The sequence below is a fragment of the Dipodomys merriami genome, unplaced genomic scaffold (genome assembly GCF_024711535.1).
Source record: "Dipodomys merriami isolate MVZ:Mamm:240054 unplaced genomic scaffold, mDipMer1.0.p SCAF_11, whole genome shotgun sequence".
Taxonomy (NCBI): domain Eukaryota; kingdom Metazoa; phylum Chordata; class Mammalia; order Rodentia; family Heteromyidae; genus Dipodomys; species Dipodomys merriami.
In genome coordinates this window covers 42314364-42328997 of record NW_027202382.1, presented here as the reverse complement: position 1 = coordinate 42328997, position 14634 = coordinate 42314364, and the positions used below count along the sequence as shown (strand labels likewise).

At 46.0% G+C, this 14634-nt stretch overlaps 1 protein-coding gene across 5 annotated transcripts in view; it reads right to left on the bottom strand.

The window, feature by feature from the left end:
• The window catches only part of Garnl3 (GTPase activating Rap/RanGAP domain like 3), a 131139-nt gene that overhangs the window by 97725 nt on the left and 18780 nt on the right, over nt 1–14634 (bottom strand). For 3 of the 5 annotated variants that reach the window (XM_070013977.1, XM_070013970.1, XM_070014007.1), the window contains one exon: nt 199–268. In XM_070013977.1, coding sequence (XP_069870078.1) covers nt 199–268 — 70 coding nt within the window. Of the gene's footprint in view, nt 1–198; nt 269–952; nt 1010–1245; nt 1418–14634 lie in introns of those variants that run through there. The other 2 variants (XM_070013986.1, XM_070013996.1) reach the window with 2 other exon arrangements.

The window sequence follows — 14634 nt, the reverse complement described above, 5'->3', positions numbered from 1 at the left end:
GATTAAACTATATAACAATAGAAACAAATAAAGATGATCAAATTATCATAGCCTTTCAACAGATATTTATTCCAATTGAATCCTCACACTGTACTCACATGCTCTAACAGTACACATAACAAAAGATCTGATGAGCTTTGGCAATCGTCTCTAAAGCTAAATCAATGTACCACCACTGAACAGACAGCAGAAACTTACCAGCTCCACAGATCCATAATGTTTCCTACTGAAATCCCCACGTCTACAGCCTAGGTCTTCCGAGACAGAGCTGGAACAAAAATGCTTCATCAGTATGATACATAGCGATCTGGCCACAAACCTTCTGCAAAAACCGACTACCATTTGCATACAGGGCTGCTGTGGACCAGGCTTACAGTGCCCGGCTGCTCACTGCAGGGGAGCCTCCTTGCAACAGACACAGTCCCCAGCAGCCATTGCAGAGCCTGGCTTTCATGGAGCCCTCAGTCAAAAGAAAAATGCCAGAGTCATCCCTGGAAGTATATGCAATGATTGAATTAAATATTTAGTCATTTGCAATCAATTGAAATTTCCAAGGCTACTGGTGGTTTATAATTTCATTTCTATAATACCAAAGGGAATGGAAGCCTGCAGTAACTTGAGGCAAGGCACAAAGCTGCTGAACCAGATCTTGTAATTATCTTTTGCTTAAGAGAGTTTCTTTGTTCCAAATATGTGACATAAAAATATCCAGCGTCATTTAATGATATATTTTAAGGAGAAGACAGAACTCCCAAATCCCCATAGGCCCTGCTTCCTGCCCCCATCTTAACATTTTCTTGTGTGCCAATATTTTAAAAGACCAGGACTAACAGACTAGCTAAAAAAAAAATCTATCATCCGAGCATATTTTTTTAATATAGCAGCAGCTAATACTTTCCACCGTCTGCTCCCTCCCCACCTAAACAGGCTTAATTCAGATAAGAAAACTCACATGCGTTGTTAAAGAGCAATTAGAACAGGCAAAATTGTTACTGCGTTTGCATCTGGAATGCACAGCTACATCCTCAAAAGGCACATTTCTTATTGGCTAGTTTGTATATTTAAGACCCCAAGCAATACTCATGAAGCCAACAGAGATCCACAAAACACATTTAGATAAGTTTGGTTCTAATATGCCATGCAAACAACTCTAATAAAACAGCAAAGAAAACTGCACAGGAATTACATGTGTCATATATTAAAAATATTTGAAATAGAACATGCAGAGACAGGTGCACTCAGTACCTTTTCATCCTTCCTTACAAAGTAGCTACATTTTCTACATTACGGCCCTCTGCACATTCAGAAAGAGACTGACTGTGATGTTTAGCATCCACAGAACTGACTCTCTCCCAGGACGCTGTTTGATAGGCTCCAAGAAAGACAGCATGGGAGAAATGTGATTAGAGAGTCTAATGGTATTCTGCCTCCACCATTTCAGAGAGATGGCTGAATTAATCTTATAGGAGAGATTTAACCTTTTGTCCTCCTCATTCCCTTGGCTGAAAACATGTAGCAAACCAACGAAGACAGTTTGGAAGGGGCTCCTGGATCTCACCTGGGTAACCTCCCTGTTTCTCATAGTGAAATGATTTTCTTCCCAAATCAAATGTCCAAAACAGAATTTAAAAACTGCCCTCCATGTTCTAGCCTGGTCTTTTAAATTCAGCCCCTCTGCTCAATTTGAAACCCTCCTGGAGGCACTGCCATTGCCCCTTGTTTCAGTGCTAAGATCCTTCCACAGAGGCCCGAGACACCAACAGATGGTGGGTTCTCACAAGAGGAGTACCTGTGCCTGGACAGAGGCTGGGCAGAGTGGACGCTCTGTCTGCCCAGACCTTACCCCATGGCTGGGTTCAGCCAGGCTCTTGATGCCATCAACACTGGCCGCAGTTCAGATCTGAAGGCTGGAGACAGGGAAAGGGAAGGCTCTGGCCCCTCACTGAACTGCTCTCCGCATCTCAGAGAGGACTCTAAATATGGTACCACCAGTCAGAAGCAAGTGCCAACACGACAGCCCTCTATTTGCAGATCAACCCCCTCCCTAGACACCTCAGAGGGAAAACAGTATGCCGTGAAAACAACTGAAAAGGCCCCAGAATGAGAATGCCTGCTGCCCTCTCCCCTCTGATCTAATTTCAGCCAGTACTGTGCAGAGAGAGCTTGCTGCTGGCTCCCACCATTGCATTTCTTGGGCTGCAGAAGGCTCTCAAAGCAACTATGTCAAAAAGCCCTCCCTCCAGAGATCCAGTGCAAGTGGGGAGTGGGGTGGTCCGGGGCTCCATACGGAGCTTCTTCTTCCAGTCCATGTCTAGTCCACTGCCTGACACAGAGGGAAAGTATAACAAATGCTGTGTTCAACGCACGTGCCCATCTGCCAGGTCCCCTAAGCTCATGTCTGACAGCATCCATTGGAAGAACCAGGGCAGGCTGCCTGCTAGCGTCCTCCCTGTCCAGCCACTGGTCTCTAGTTGTTCCATGTAGGTAGGCCTGGCTATGAGTAATCCTAGCACTATTGGATTATCTTTGCTGGTACCTCTGACTTAACTGAGCCTTAGCTAAGACAACATGTACAGAATATCCCCTGGGAGGCCACCCAGATGGACAGACTCTTAAGACCCCCAGGCAGACAGCTTCAAGGAGGAAGAAACCTGGGTCTCTGCATGACCATGTGGAAGACCATTTCAGAGAATCACAGATGACAATTTACTTATAGCTGAACTCAAAACAAAGGCGGTGTCTGGTCTGGTGCAATTACAGCACCTCCCTAAAATACCTGGCACAAGGTCAGTGGTCAGGAAGGAGCTGTCAAGGAACCTGGAAAAGTGGTCCTCTGTATTACAGAGCAGTAAAATTGTTGATGAAAGTCACACCTGAGATATCTTCCATGGCTGTAGTCCTTAGGAAAGGGGCCAGACAGAAACAGAGTGAAGGCCTGTATTAGTTCCTATTGGCTAATCTTCCCAAGGTTTGGGTTTTTGTGTTGTTGTTTTTACAAAGAAGAGAGAAACTATGGTGAAAGCTAAATGGGATTCAAACAAAGATAGATGAGAATGGAGAGCCTCCAGGGACCAAGGGCCCCCAGGAATTGAGAAACCCCAAACAAGAATAAAGTGTTCTGACTGTTGACGTGCAGACAGTGTGATCTGGTACTTCTTCTCTATCTAGGAAAAATTCCCTGGAATAATTAATTTGTGGTGTCTTCCCTCTTCATACTGATGAACAGAGGGATTCGGAGTACCAAGAGGGGTGGAACCATAACAGGAAAAAAAGCCCTGGTCTTAAATGACCACATGGCCAACTAGAAATTCCCTCCACGGGTTGAGCTATGAGTGAGAAATAACTGGCATTGTTTGAAGTCACTAAGATTCAAGGTTTATCTGTTACATCTGCTCTCCATAGGGACCAGAAGGTACTGTGAGAACCGCTTCCACAGGAGAGGCTGTCAGGGTGCCTGGAGCAGGATGTAACTCCACAGGGATATAATGGTGTCAGAAGATGGCAGGCCAAGGCTCAAGCCAGCCCACTCTGCCTGTTGTGAAACAGCACATCACTGTTTATGATGTCTGTGGCTGCTCTTTCACTGTTCTACTTGATGGGTGCCTACAGACATTTGACAGCCCACAAACCCCAAGTGATCTGACAGGCTGTGTGGGGGGGGGCAGGGAGGTTATTCTTTTTGAGACAGAGTCCTGCTATGTAGCTCAGGCTGGGCCTCCAACCTGCAAGCATCCTGCTTGGCCTCCCCAGTGCTGCGGTTATAGGCAGGCTCCAAGATTCCCAGCTTATGCTTGGGCTTTGTAGAAAAGAAATGATTGTTCTCAGTGTGGAGAGTGGGTCTCTGGCCTACTTGTAATGGATTTGTTGGTGAAAATACACTCACATAACACAGTGGTGATTTTCAGACTTTTGACTCCATCACACTGGCTGAGGGAGCCTTGTAAGAATGCGGGTTCCCTGACTGCCCCCTCTAAGGGACATCTGTGGTCCCCACCAGCAGCCAGGGAATTCTGATGCAGGTGGCCTGCAGATGATGCTCTGAAAAATACTGCTCTTCCAGATGGCTCCGGAATCCCCAAGGAACCCGTGAGCCTCCCTGCAGCGCTTGTGTAAGGAAGAAGGAGGCCTTAAATCCTCAGCCAAGGGTGCTGTCGCTGGCAGACGCCCAGTGTCCTCCTTTAGACCATGGCTTCAGCCATCAGTGCGGGTTCTTAGCCGCATCTCCCAGCTATGGCTGAAAACATCACCAACTTCATTTGATTAGAAAGAAGCAAAGTCCTAAGCATAATGTCTAGTACATGGAAACGACTGAGGGTTAGCTTTGGATTACAGTTCCTAGTATTAATATGATTTCCTCTCATGTTTTTTCAGAGAGAGGTAGGAGGAGAGGGGAGTATAGAATAAATAACTACTAACTTTCTGGGGTTTAGAACGCCCCTTTTCCCTCCTACAACAGTAAGGACGACCAGGGACCAAGAAGCAGGCTTCCTGGCACAGAGCTTCCAGAAACTTCAGTGTCACCTCTCCTCCTACGGGTGTTGGTCTAGCAGGATGACCTCACCTAGAAAACACTCAGGACCCACTGTTGCCATGACAGGAAGAGAGACAGTGAAATCTGGCAAGATTGCAGCGCCCAAAGCAGGCAGGTGCCGGCGGGAACTGGGAGCTTCCAGCTCCCCACTTGCCATGCGGTCCAGGCTCTAAATAGAAACCTTCTGGTTTAGCAAATTAATGTGTGAGGATGTTAGCTCATGCTTTGCAAGCACGCACAGAGCGGAAGACCTCCGTGTTAAATCTCTACATATGGCCTAGGACGGAAACAAAGTGTCCCAGCACTAGGCAGAGGCTGGACAAATTGCCATGATATAAGTCAGCTTCCTGGAAAGCAGGATAACACCCTCTAAAAGTCAAAGCTCTTGAACCCAATTCAGAAAACAAGGGAATCAGGCAGTCCCTACCTGGAAGCCCAACTCAGTGATTTGGGCCTTCCCCCAGCTGACCTGGGACCAAGGTGGACCTTCACAACTGGCCAGACCCCACCAGCAAGGCCTCGATGGCTTTGTCCTAGTGGAAGGGTGAAGGGCAGTGGTGGCAATGAGGACTCTTCCAGGAGCAGCAGAGAGAACTGAGAGAGGCACCAGGAATCTGAAGCCTATCCCAGGGACCCAGTGTTAAGGGCCCAGCAGTGCCCCAGGCCCGGCAAGCAGGTGGCAGGAGACAGATGGAAGGGATCCTCCAGGGAAGGCCAGAAAGCTTTGTAACTGCACATTTGCCTGACTCCAGGTTGCAAATTGGAGGGAGTCCAGGCTGTGCTAGCAGCAAGCACAGAAGAGCTAGCGCCACATTAAAGACTAGTTGTCTTGCTTTCTGAGGAGGTATCAAGTGACACCAAAAAACAGAGATATAACCCAACATTAATTTCCAATGATGACATGGAGGAATTCTGTTCTCTTTGGAAGGCATGGAAGACACTGGAAAGTTGGAAGGAAGCAGGAAGATTTCTAGCATGAAGGATCCAGGAAACCAGAGCCCTTCAATTCTTAGAACTCTCCAGACAGCTCTCTGTCTCCCTGCTGTGTTTCAAGGGACACAGTTTGCTTAGTCTTCCTTAGCAAGATGCACTAACCACAAAGTGTTCAGACAGTGCTGGACTGGAGCTTCAGCCTTGCCACTCACTGCCTCTGTGACCCAGTGGGAACCCATTTCCTTATCTGTAACATGCATGGATCTGAGTGCCTGTCATCATAGATTGCTCAATAAATAACTGCCAATAAATTAATAAGGAACAAATACTTACCTCTGCTCTCCTTTGCTCCCAGTCCAGGTGTGCCCACCCCTCTCCTATCCCTGCCCCACCGTCCCCTCTCCTTATATATTCTGACTGCCTGCAGGTGCACTCGATGTTAGCTTTGCCATTGGTCAGTTATCTCTCTCATTTTAGGCCTCTTCTCTCTAACATTATGCATTACGTTTCTCCCATGGCAATCATGTGCCCACTAGGTTTGTGAGGAAGTGCTGGTTCTCTTGATAGGTTAGTGGTCTACAGTGTCCGCTGCAAGGTTTCCTTCACTAATGAGTCTACTGGATCCCAGGAATAGCTGCTCTAATATAAGAAGTGGTGATCATTGCAAACTGCAGAGGTGGAGTAGACTGCTTCTACAATGCACAAGGGAACGGAAAAAGGCAGTTGCTTATCAAACCAAACATGCAGTTACGGTGGTAATTGGTCAGAGAAATGAAAACATTATGCCACAAAAAACCTGTGTAAAAATGTTCACAGCAGGTTTATATTCATAATAGGCCAAACTGGAAGCAATCCAGATGTTCTATCAAATGCCAAGAATTAAACACTCACACTATGGACTGCTACTCAGCAATCAAAAAGGACACACAACTGCTGTCCACAGCCATGTGGACACCATCTCCAGGGAACAACACTAAGTGCAAAGGCTACATCCAATAGGTATCCACTTACATAACACTCTTGAGATGGCAAATGATAGCGGGAAGGGGCTCTGGAGGTCATAATGGGGCAAGAGGAAGAGCCCTGTGGGGATGGAGCTGGTGCGCTGCTTGTCTGTGCTGGTGGACACATAATCTACAGATGAGATCAAACTGCATGAAAACTGGGGAAACTGAAATAAGATTGGTGAATCCTTTCAGAGTCCATTTCCCGGTTGGAAGACTGCACTGTAGTTAAAAAAAGAACCCCTGAAAGGTAGGTAGACTCTTCCTTCCTATAGTCCTCACCTGTCTTTTGCTTGTGGCACTGGCTTGCTAGTGTCCTGTCACTCCAGCTATGCCTAAACTCTTCTCTGTGTTATTTCTTATAACTACATATGAATCCATGGTTCTGTCAAAATAGAAAATTTAATTAAAAGCCAGGTACAGTAATGTACACCTATAGTCACAGATACTTGGGAGATTGAGGCAGGAAGATTACTTGAGCCCAGGAGTTCTAGGCCAGGCTGGGTAACATAATAAGACTGTCTCAAAAATGATCTTAAGTTTAAATAAAAAGTCTATGTTGCTGGGTGCTACTTGGCTCACACTTATAATCCTAGCTATTCAGTAGGCTGAAATCTGGAGGATTGTGGTTTGAAGCCAACTTGGGCAGAAAGTCTGTGAGGTTTAATCCCTATAATAATCCGCAAAGAGCAGAGCTGGAAGAATGGCTCAAGTAGTGAAGTGCCATCTGAGCAAGCAAGCTGAGTGAGTGCAAGGCCCTGAATTCAGTCCCCAGTACCACCCAGAAAAAGTCTACATCTGAGTCAAAACTCTTTTAGTCATTCAATGAGAAGTTACTGAGCATCTACAAGGAGCCAGGCAGTATGCCAGGTGTTGAACCTGAGACACACAGTTTCTGACCTCATAGAGAGCACAGAGAATATGAAAAAGTCTGCAGGACTTCTCAGGAATAAGAAGAGAAAGCACACCTGTCCACAGCAAGTCTGGTCAATTGTATAGCAACATTTCCAATACCCACGAAATCTGAGTCCATACTTTCCCACCATCTGGACACCCAGGAGGCATCACCTAAAGAAAAGTGGAAGTCTCACTCCTGCCCCCCTCCTTCCCAACTCTTCTCCTTTCCTGCTAGGTTAGATGTGCAAGGCTTTCCAACCCAGTGTCATTTGCTTTGGGAAGTACTGCTCCCACAGGATCTGTAAATGCAGGACCAAAAAGGGTTAAATAGAAATGTGCTGTCTGGTGCTACACATGTCCCTTAACCACCTGAGCTCAATTTTTTTTGGGATCCCTCCAAAGCCTGTCTCCCCAGGTTCTAGAAGTTCTCACAGATGGTTCCTAACTGTACCCAGCCGCATTAGCTGGGGAAGCACCTAAGTGTGTAAGGTACTTGGAGCTGAGCTGGTTTAGATACACAGGCTGGAAGATCCCTCGGGACCTAATGACACAGAACCTGCATCCTAATCAGACCCACCAGGCATGCTGAACACTGACATCTGAGAGGCACTGATTCTACACGTTAGCTCTCAAACTCAACTCCAGATCAGAATCACTCAGTCTCTTTTCTAGTTTGGCTTAAGAAAGGTTTCAAAGCTGCGTACAGGGGCTCAGGTCTATTATCTCCAATACTTGGGAAGCTAAGAATGTGAGGATCATGGTTTGAGGATAGCCTGGGAAGAAAAATCTGGGGAATGTCTAGGTGCAATGTGCACACCTGTCATCCCAAATGACAGGGGATGCACAATGACTGGCTATTGTGATCCACACCAGTCATCCCAGTGACACAGGGAAGCACAAGTAGGGGAAGCGCAGTCTAGGTCAGCCTGGGTATAAAAGGAGACACTATTTCAAAAGTAACCAATGCAGAACAGGAGCTGGCAGAGTAGCTCCAGTGGCAGCATACCTGCTTAGCAACCATGAGGCCCTGAGTTCAAATAACAGTACATCCACAAAAAAAGAGGCATTTCACAACAAATGATACCAAATGAAGTAATGATCAGCACGATGGTAGAAATGCCTGTGTACCTCTCCCTGCCGTTTTCAGTCACCATGTGCTCATATGTCTACTATACACACTCAGAAATGCTATGCTGCACTGCTCAGCATGCCTTGGTTTCCCACAGATGAACCCCAGCACACATATCTTCCTGTCACTAGCTTCTTTGGTAGAGCAACATGCTCTGACGTTTGTGCCTGGTGACACCTATAGCCCTCATTCACTACCACATGGACAGTGTCCCCATGGTTCCTCTGTTCTTGGATATTCCTTTGGTTTCTAACTTGTATAGTTATTTAGCTGTTAGCAGTACTGAGGTTTGAACTTAGGGTATTGCACTTGCTAGGCAAGAACTCTACTAAAACCATGCCTCTAGCTCTTTTTGCATTAGTTAGTTTTTGGATAGGTTCTCTCCCTTTTGCTTGGAGCTAGCCTTAAGACAGCAAACTTCCTACCTCTTCCTTCCACATAGCTGGTATTACAGGTACACACCATCATGTCCAGCTTACTGGTTGAAAACTGAGGTTTTAACTTTTTTCTTGGGCCGGCCTTGAACTATGATCTTCTTGATTTCTGCTTCTAGAGTAGCTGGGATTACAAACATAAACTACCATGCTTGGCCTCAATTTTAATATCATAAACACCCTGTTAAGTGTTCCATTGAGTAATTGCCTTCCCTAAGGAACTGGAAGTAAAACAATAGGCTCATGCCTATTGTGCATTGCTCCTTTCCCCATCTAAGAACAAATCTGGGTTCCAATTTACTTTTCTCTAAGCAGTTCATGCATTCTGTTTGCTCCATAGCTAACTAGACCTCGGTACTGTCAGAAATTAGTGTTCGCCAATGTGAAGGGTGCCTCCTGGAGGTATGATTCAAATGTATATTCCCCGGACAGATCAAGGGACAGCCTCTCTCATGCCTACCGGCCATTTGGTCTTTCTTTTCTATGACCTGCCTCTTTCAAATCCTTTGTCCATCCCTTTTTAGTTTCCTTTTCTTTCTTTCTTCGTTTTTTTTTTTTTTTTTCCAGTCCTGGGTCTTGAACTCAGGGCCTGGGCACTGTCCCTGAGCTTCTTTTGCTCAAGGCTCATGCTTTATCACTTGAGCTACAATGCCATTTCTGTCTTTTTCTGTGTGTGTGGTACTGAGGAATTAAACCCAGGGCTTCATGCATGCTAGGCAAGCACTCTACCACTACGCCACATTCCCAGGCCCCTTTTTTAGTTTCTTATTGTATTTTTGTCCTAATAAATTTGTAGGATTTATATATTCTCAATACCAACACTTTTTTTGGTTAATCCAAGAAGTTTTCTTCCAGAGTTCTTGGTATCTTTGAGCAGGTAGAAAATCCTAATGTTCCTCTTTTCAATCTTTTCCATTAAGGACTTCATTTTGACTTGCAAAGTTCTTTACCACCATGTCATAAATATAATCTCACTTGTTCCCTGCAAAAGCTTTCCTGTTTGCTTTATGACTTTTTTCACCCAATTATGTACATGCCTTATCCCACTGCAGACCTCTCTGCTTGCATCTTCAGGGTAGGATCTGTGCACCTGTAATTTCAACAAAAATATCCTTCCTACCCCCGCCCCCGCCCCCATCAGAGCTCCTGCCACAGCCAGCTCCGGAGCGCGGGCGCGGGCTGGCTCCCTTCTCACCTCTGATGCCAATGACAGGCATTTCCTCGACAGAGTTCCAGGAAACCATCCCATCTCTGCCTCCTTCACAAGCTAGGGAGAGACTTCTAGGAACTTCCAGGTCTAGAGATCGAGGCAGAATTCAACCTATTATTTGTGCCAGGGTATCCTGCATTGGGTACTTGAAAAATCACTCTCCAGCCTCTCACCCACAACTAGTGATAAGAAGAAACGCCCTATGCCCTAAGGCCCTCCAAGTCATCCTGTTGAATAAGTTTTTTTTTTTTCTTTTACTATAACAAGTTGAAATCCATCACAGTTTGATTTCCACCAGCTGGTCCTGTAGCCACACCCTTTCATTTTCCCCTAATTTCCTCACCATCACTAAGACATCCCTGGCCACCTGTCTAGTCTGGCTCCACACCCCCTCCTCCAGGCCTCCAGCCACACTGCCTTCCTGTCTCTCTCTTCATCTTGCTGTGCATCTTACCATAGGCCCCAAGTATGTCCGCTCCAAAGTTCTCCTTCCTTTCCCTAAGACTAGGAATCCAAAAGGGATTTGACTGACAACTGCTTCCCATCAGAACTGAAGTCTCATTCTTTCTAGTCAAGGCTGAATCTGTAGTGTCGGACCTAATGCCTGCACACAGGTAGCTCTTAGGAGGGTTTTGTTGAATGAGGGAGCGAGCAAGCAAGATGGCCAACTCTTTGGAGTCACAGAAAATAAAGTTTACTGTACAGGAAAGTCCTTCAAATTCCTCAGGGCCATCATGTCCTCTAGGTTTCTTCTTTTGTTTGCTGTATTTTTTTTTGTTTTTGTTTTTATTTTATTTTTTGTCGATCATGGGGCTTGAACGTTGGGTCTGGGCGTTGTCCCAGAGCTCTTCAGCTCAAGGCTAGTGCTCTACCACTTGGGCCACAGCACTGCTCCTGGTTTGCTGGGTTTTGAACTCAAGGTCCTGTGCTTGCTAAGCAGATGCTCTATCACTTGACCCATACATACCCACACTTTGAGTTTTTAAAAAAATAGGATCCTGGGGCTGGGAAGGTGGCTCAGTGGTAGAGCGCTTGCCTTGCATGCCTGAGGCCCTGGGTTCAATTCCTCAGCACCACATAAGCAAAAAAAAAAAAAAAAATAGGATCCTGTACTTTTTCCCAGAGCTTGCCATGGACAGTGATCCTCCACCTGATGGCAACCTGCACATCTGGGATTACAGGTGTGAGCCACCTCACCTGGCCTAGATGTCTTCTTCACAGAAGTGGCACAGGAGAGTGAGGCACTGAGCATGTACCTCAGGAAGGGACAGAACAAACACAATACATAGACCACCAAATGCTCTTTCTGTAGGTCAGGCCTGGAGAGACAATCCCTGGGCACATTCCACTGACGGCTGAGGGGAACTGTAAAGCAGTCATGAAATTTTGTTTTTGAGTCAGACAGAAATACTGCAGGTGTTATCTCTGGTTAATCTCAAGAAGATGATTTCAATTCAATGCCAGGAACAAGAACAAACAGAGAAAATGCTATGGGAGCCATCTCAGTGAACATGCAGCATAGCTCACTAGCTGACAGTTCCCGGTGAAGCTGGCCTTTGGTAAGTGTATAGACTGGTGCCCTTCAATAAACAGGTGACACACTTAAGGGTCTCCTGACATGAGAACTTGATCGATGGCAGCTGTCAAAGCACATCCAGCCATTCTCTTCAGATCCCTGCATTGTATTCTATGTAAAGTATAGCTCAGCAAGAAAAATTTAAGACATCCCACACATGGAGATAACATAAAACGGAACCAAAATGTTCAGAGAACTTCCATGTGCACAGAGATTGCCTGATATTTATTGAACTCTATCTAAATCCATCAATAATTTACTCCTAGCTCTTTGGCAAGAAGTACCAGCCTTAGTGCTGAAAACTGTAAACTAGTGCTTGATGGATGAATTAATTCCACAAATACTGGTAGTCATGGCACCTTCCTGTGGGGCCTAATGAGAAGAAGCTCATGAAGCGCTTGCTGGTGTCTGGTCTGAGCACAATAAATACTGAAACGAGGGACACTGTGCATCTTCACTCTTCATCAGCATGCTGCACACCTGAGCAGCCACACAGAGAAGAAAAAAATCCCTTGGAAAACCAAAAAGCTAGCATTTGCTATAATCTAAAATTTTCTCACTTTGGGTACATAGTTGTCAAGGAAGAAAATCTTTTCTTCTACCCTCTTAATTCCTGCATTTGAGCCCTGCAAATATAACTGACAAAAGATATGTTAACCTGTTAAAGGAATACAAATCCTGTGTGTGTGTGTGTGTGTGTGTGTGTGTGTGTGTGTGTGTGTGCGCGCGCGCGCGCCAGTCCTGGGGCTTGAACTCAGAGCCTGGGCACTGTCCCTGAGGATTTTTTCTCTCAATGCTAGTACTCTACCACTTGAGCCACAGCTCTATGTCTGGCTTTTTAGTGGTTATCTGGGGATAATAGTCTCACAGACTTGTCTGCCTGAGCTGGCTTCAAAACATGATCCTCAGATCTCAGCCTCCTGAGTAGCTAAGATTACAGGTATATGCCACCAGTGCCCAGGTTCTATTTTTAACTTTACATGTTTGGAGGATCCTCAGAAGATAAATGGAAATCCACATGGGGTTTATATGCTACTTTCACATGAAGGGTGATAAATTATGGGCTTCTGTTTACATGGCACAAATTATGGAAAGGTGAATCTGGGGCGACTAATGGCATACAAGGGCTGCTTGCAAGGTCTGTCTGGCAGAGTCACCTGCTGCTTTTTCTGTCTTCAGTGGAAACAGTCATTCTCTTGGTGTGGGAGAGGGGAGGAGCGTCCCTCATGCCGTTCAGTAGACAGGGATGGGGGTAGAGAGAGGCTGAGTTTCCCTGCTTCTTTGTCCTGGGATCCTTTCATAGCTAGTACTGACACGTGAAAAATTTAGTCTTAAACATACAAATGAATGCTGTGGAACTGAAGGAATCTCACCTTGAGATAACCCAGGAGAGGGAGAAGGTCCTGGGCTACATTTTAGATGATTTCTCTGTTAGATCTAAGACTGTGGACTAGTTGGAATCTACTCCACACTGGCCCTGGCACTAATTTCCTCTAGGCATACTTGGCGTGCCTATGCTACCAGAAAAACACTGACTTTTTCATGGTGGGTTTTTTTTTTTGTTGGTCATGGGGCTTGAACTCTGGGCCTGGGCACTGTCCCTCAGCTCAGCTCAAGGTAAGCACTCTACCACTTGAGCCACAGCGCCCCTTCTGGTTTTTGCTGGGGTTTATTGGAGATAAGAGACTCTTGGACTTTCCTGCCCCAGCTGGCTTTGAACCACGATCCTCAGACCTCAGCCTCCTGAGTAGCTAGGATTACAGGTGTGAGCCACAGGTGCCCGGCTCATAGTGTTTTTAAGGTCGAACTATATTTTTGAAAGATTTCCTAAAATGTTTGCTCCCTGAGCAGCTCTGACTCTGGAAGAGTCTCTTTTTTTAGGCCCAAGACAGAAACACAAACTCAGCACCTGATGCTATGGCTCATTGGCTAGTGGCCTACTAACTGAGCCAGGCCTCCAACCCCATTAAAGTGTCTCCTAAGCAAGGGAAATCATGAAACTCAGGGTACTCTGGGGTGATGAGAGGAGATGGCTCTTTAGAAAGAGGACTAATAGATAAACTGAGGGAACAGAAATAGAGGAGGCAATGATGTTAAAACTAAGAACATGTTAACCAACAGAAAGAACAATCAGCTTGTGTCCAAGGCCAAAGTAGGGTTCACAGAAATGTGTGTCAACTCAGGTGAATTTAGGGCAGGACAGGGCCTTCTGCTTGTTAAAAGCACTGATTACAAAGCACCAGTCTCTGATGACTATTTATAGCATGCCCTTACAGAGTGCTGTGCCGTACAGAGAGTGAGGAGAGAACACAAGTGGGTTGCTGGTCCTTGTGGAATACAAAATTGGAAAGCACTGAAGACTCAAATAGTCAAAGGACTACCATTCTTAGTAATGGTGAGAGAGAGAGAGAGAGAGAGAGAGAGAGAGAGAGAGAGAGAGAGAGAGAGAGAGCCCGGGAGAGAGCAAACAGTATACCTGGAGGTTATTCCTGCAAGGCCTCAACAGAGACAAGAACATCCAGAAAGGGGCCAAGATGTCCTTGCAGACAGCAAGTCTATCTTCCACCTGCTTTTAGGTCACACTGAGCAACAAGCAAGTCTTCTTCATGTGCCTCAGAGTCCACCCGCACATCACCCTGAATTCCACATTGCCTTGAAGAATGATGATCCCTTTGCTCTGTCTGCAATTCAGGTCACCTCCCTCCCTGAGGCCCTCACTGCTCTGCATCAAACTTCTAGCTCCGATTTTCTCCCCAGTCCAACAACTGGTGGACATACGTACATGGACACTCAAGCAGCTCCCTAAACACAGTAAGTCCCAAAGCAGACCCACTCCTGACTATTAACAGGTCTGCCGCTCTTTCCAGCCTTTCAATGTTACAATCATCTCCTAAGCCCTCTCATGTCAACAGCTAACCAG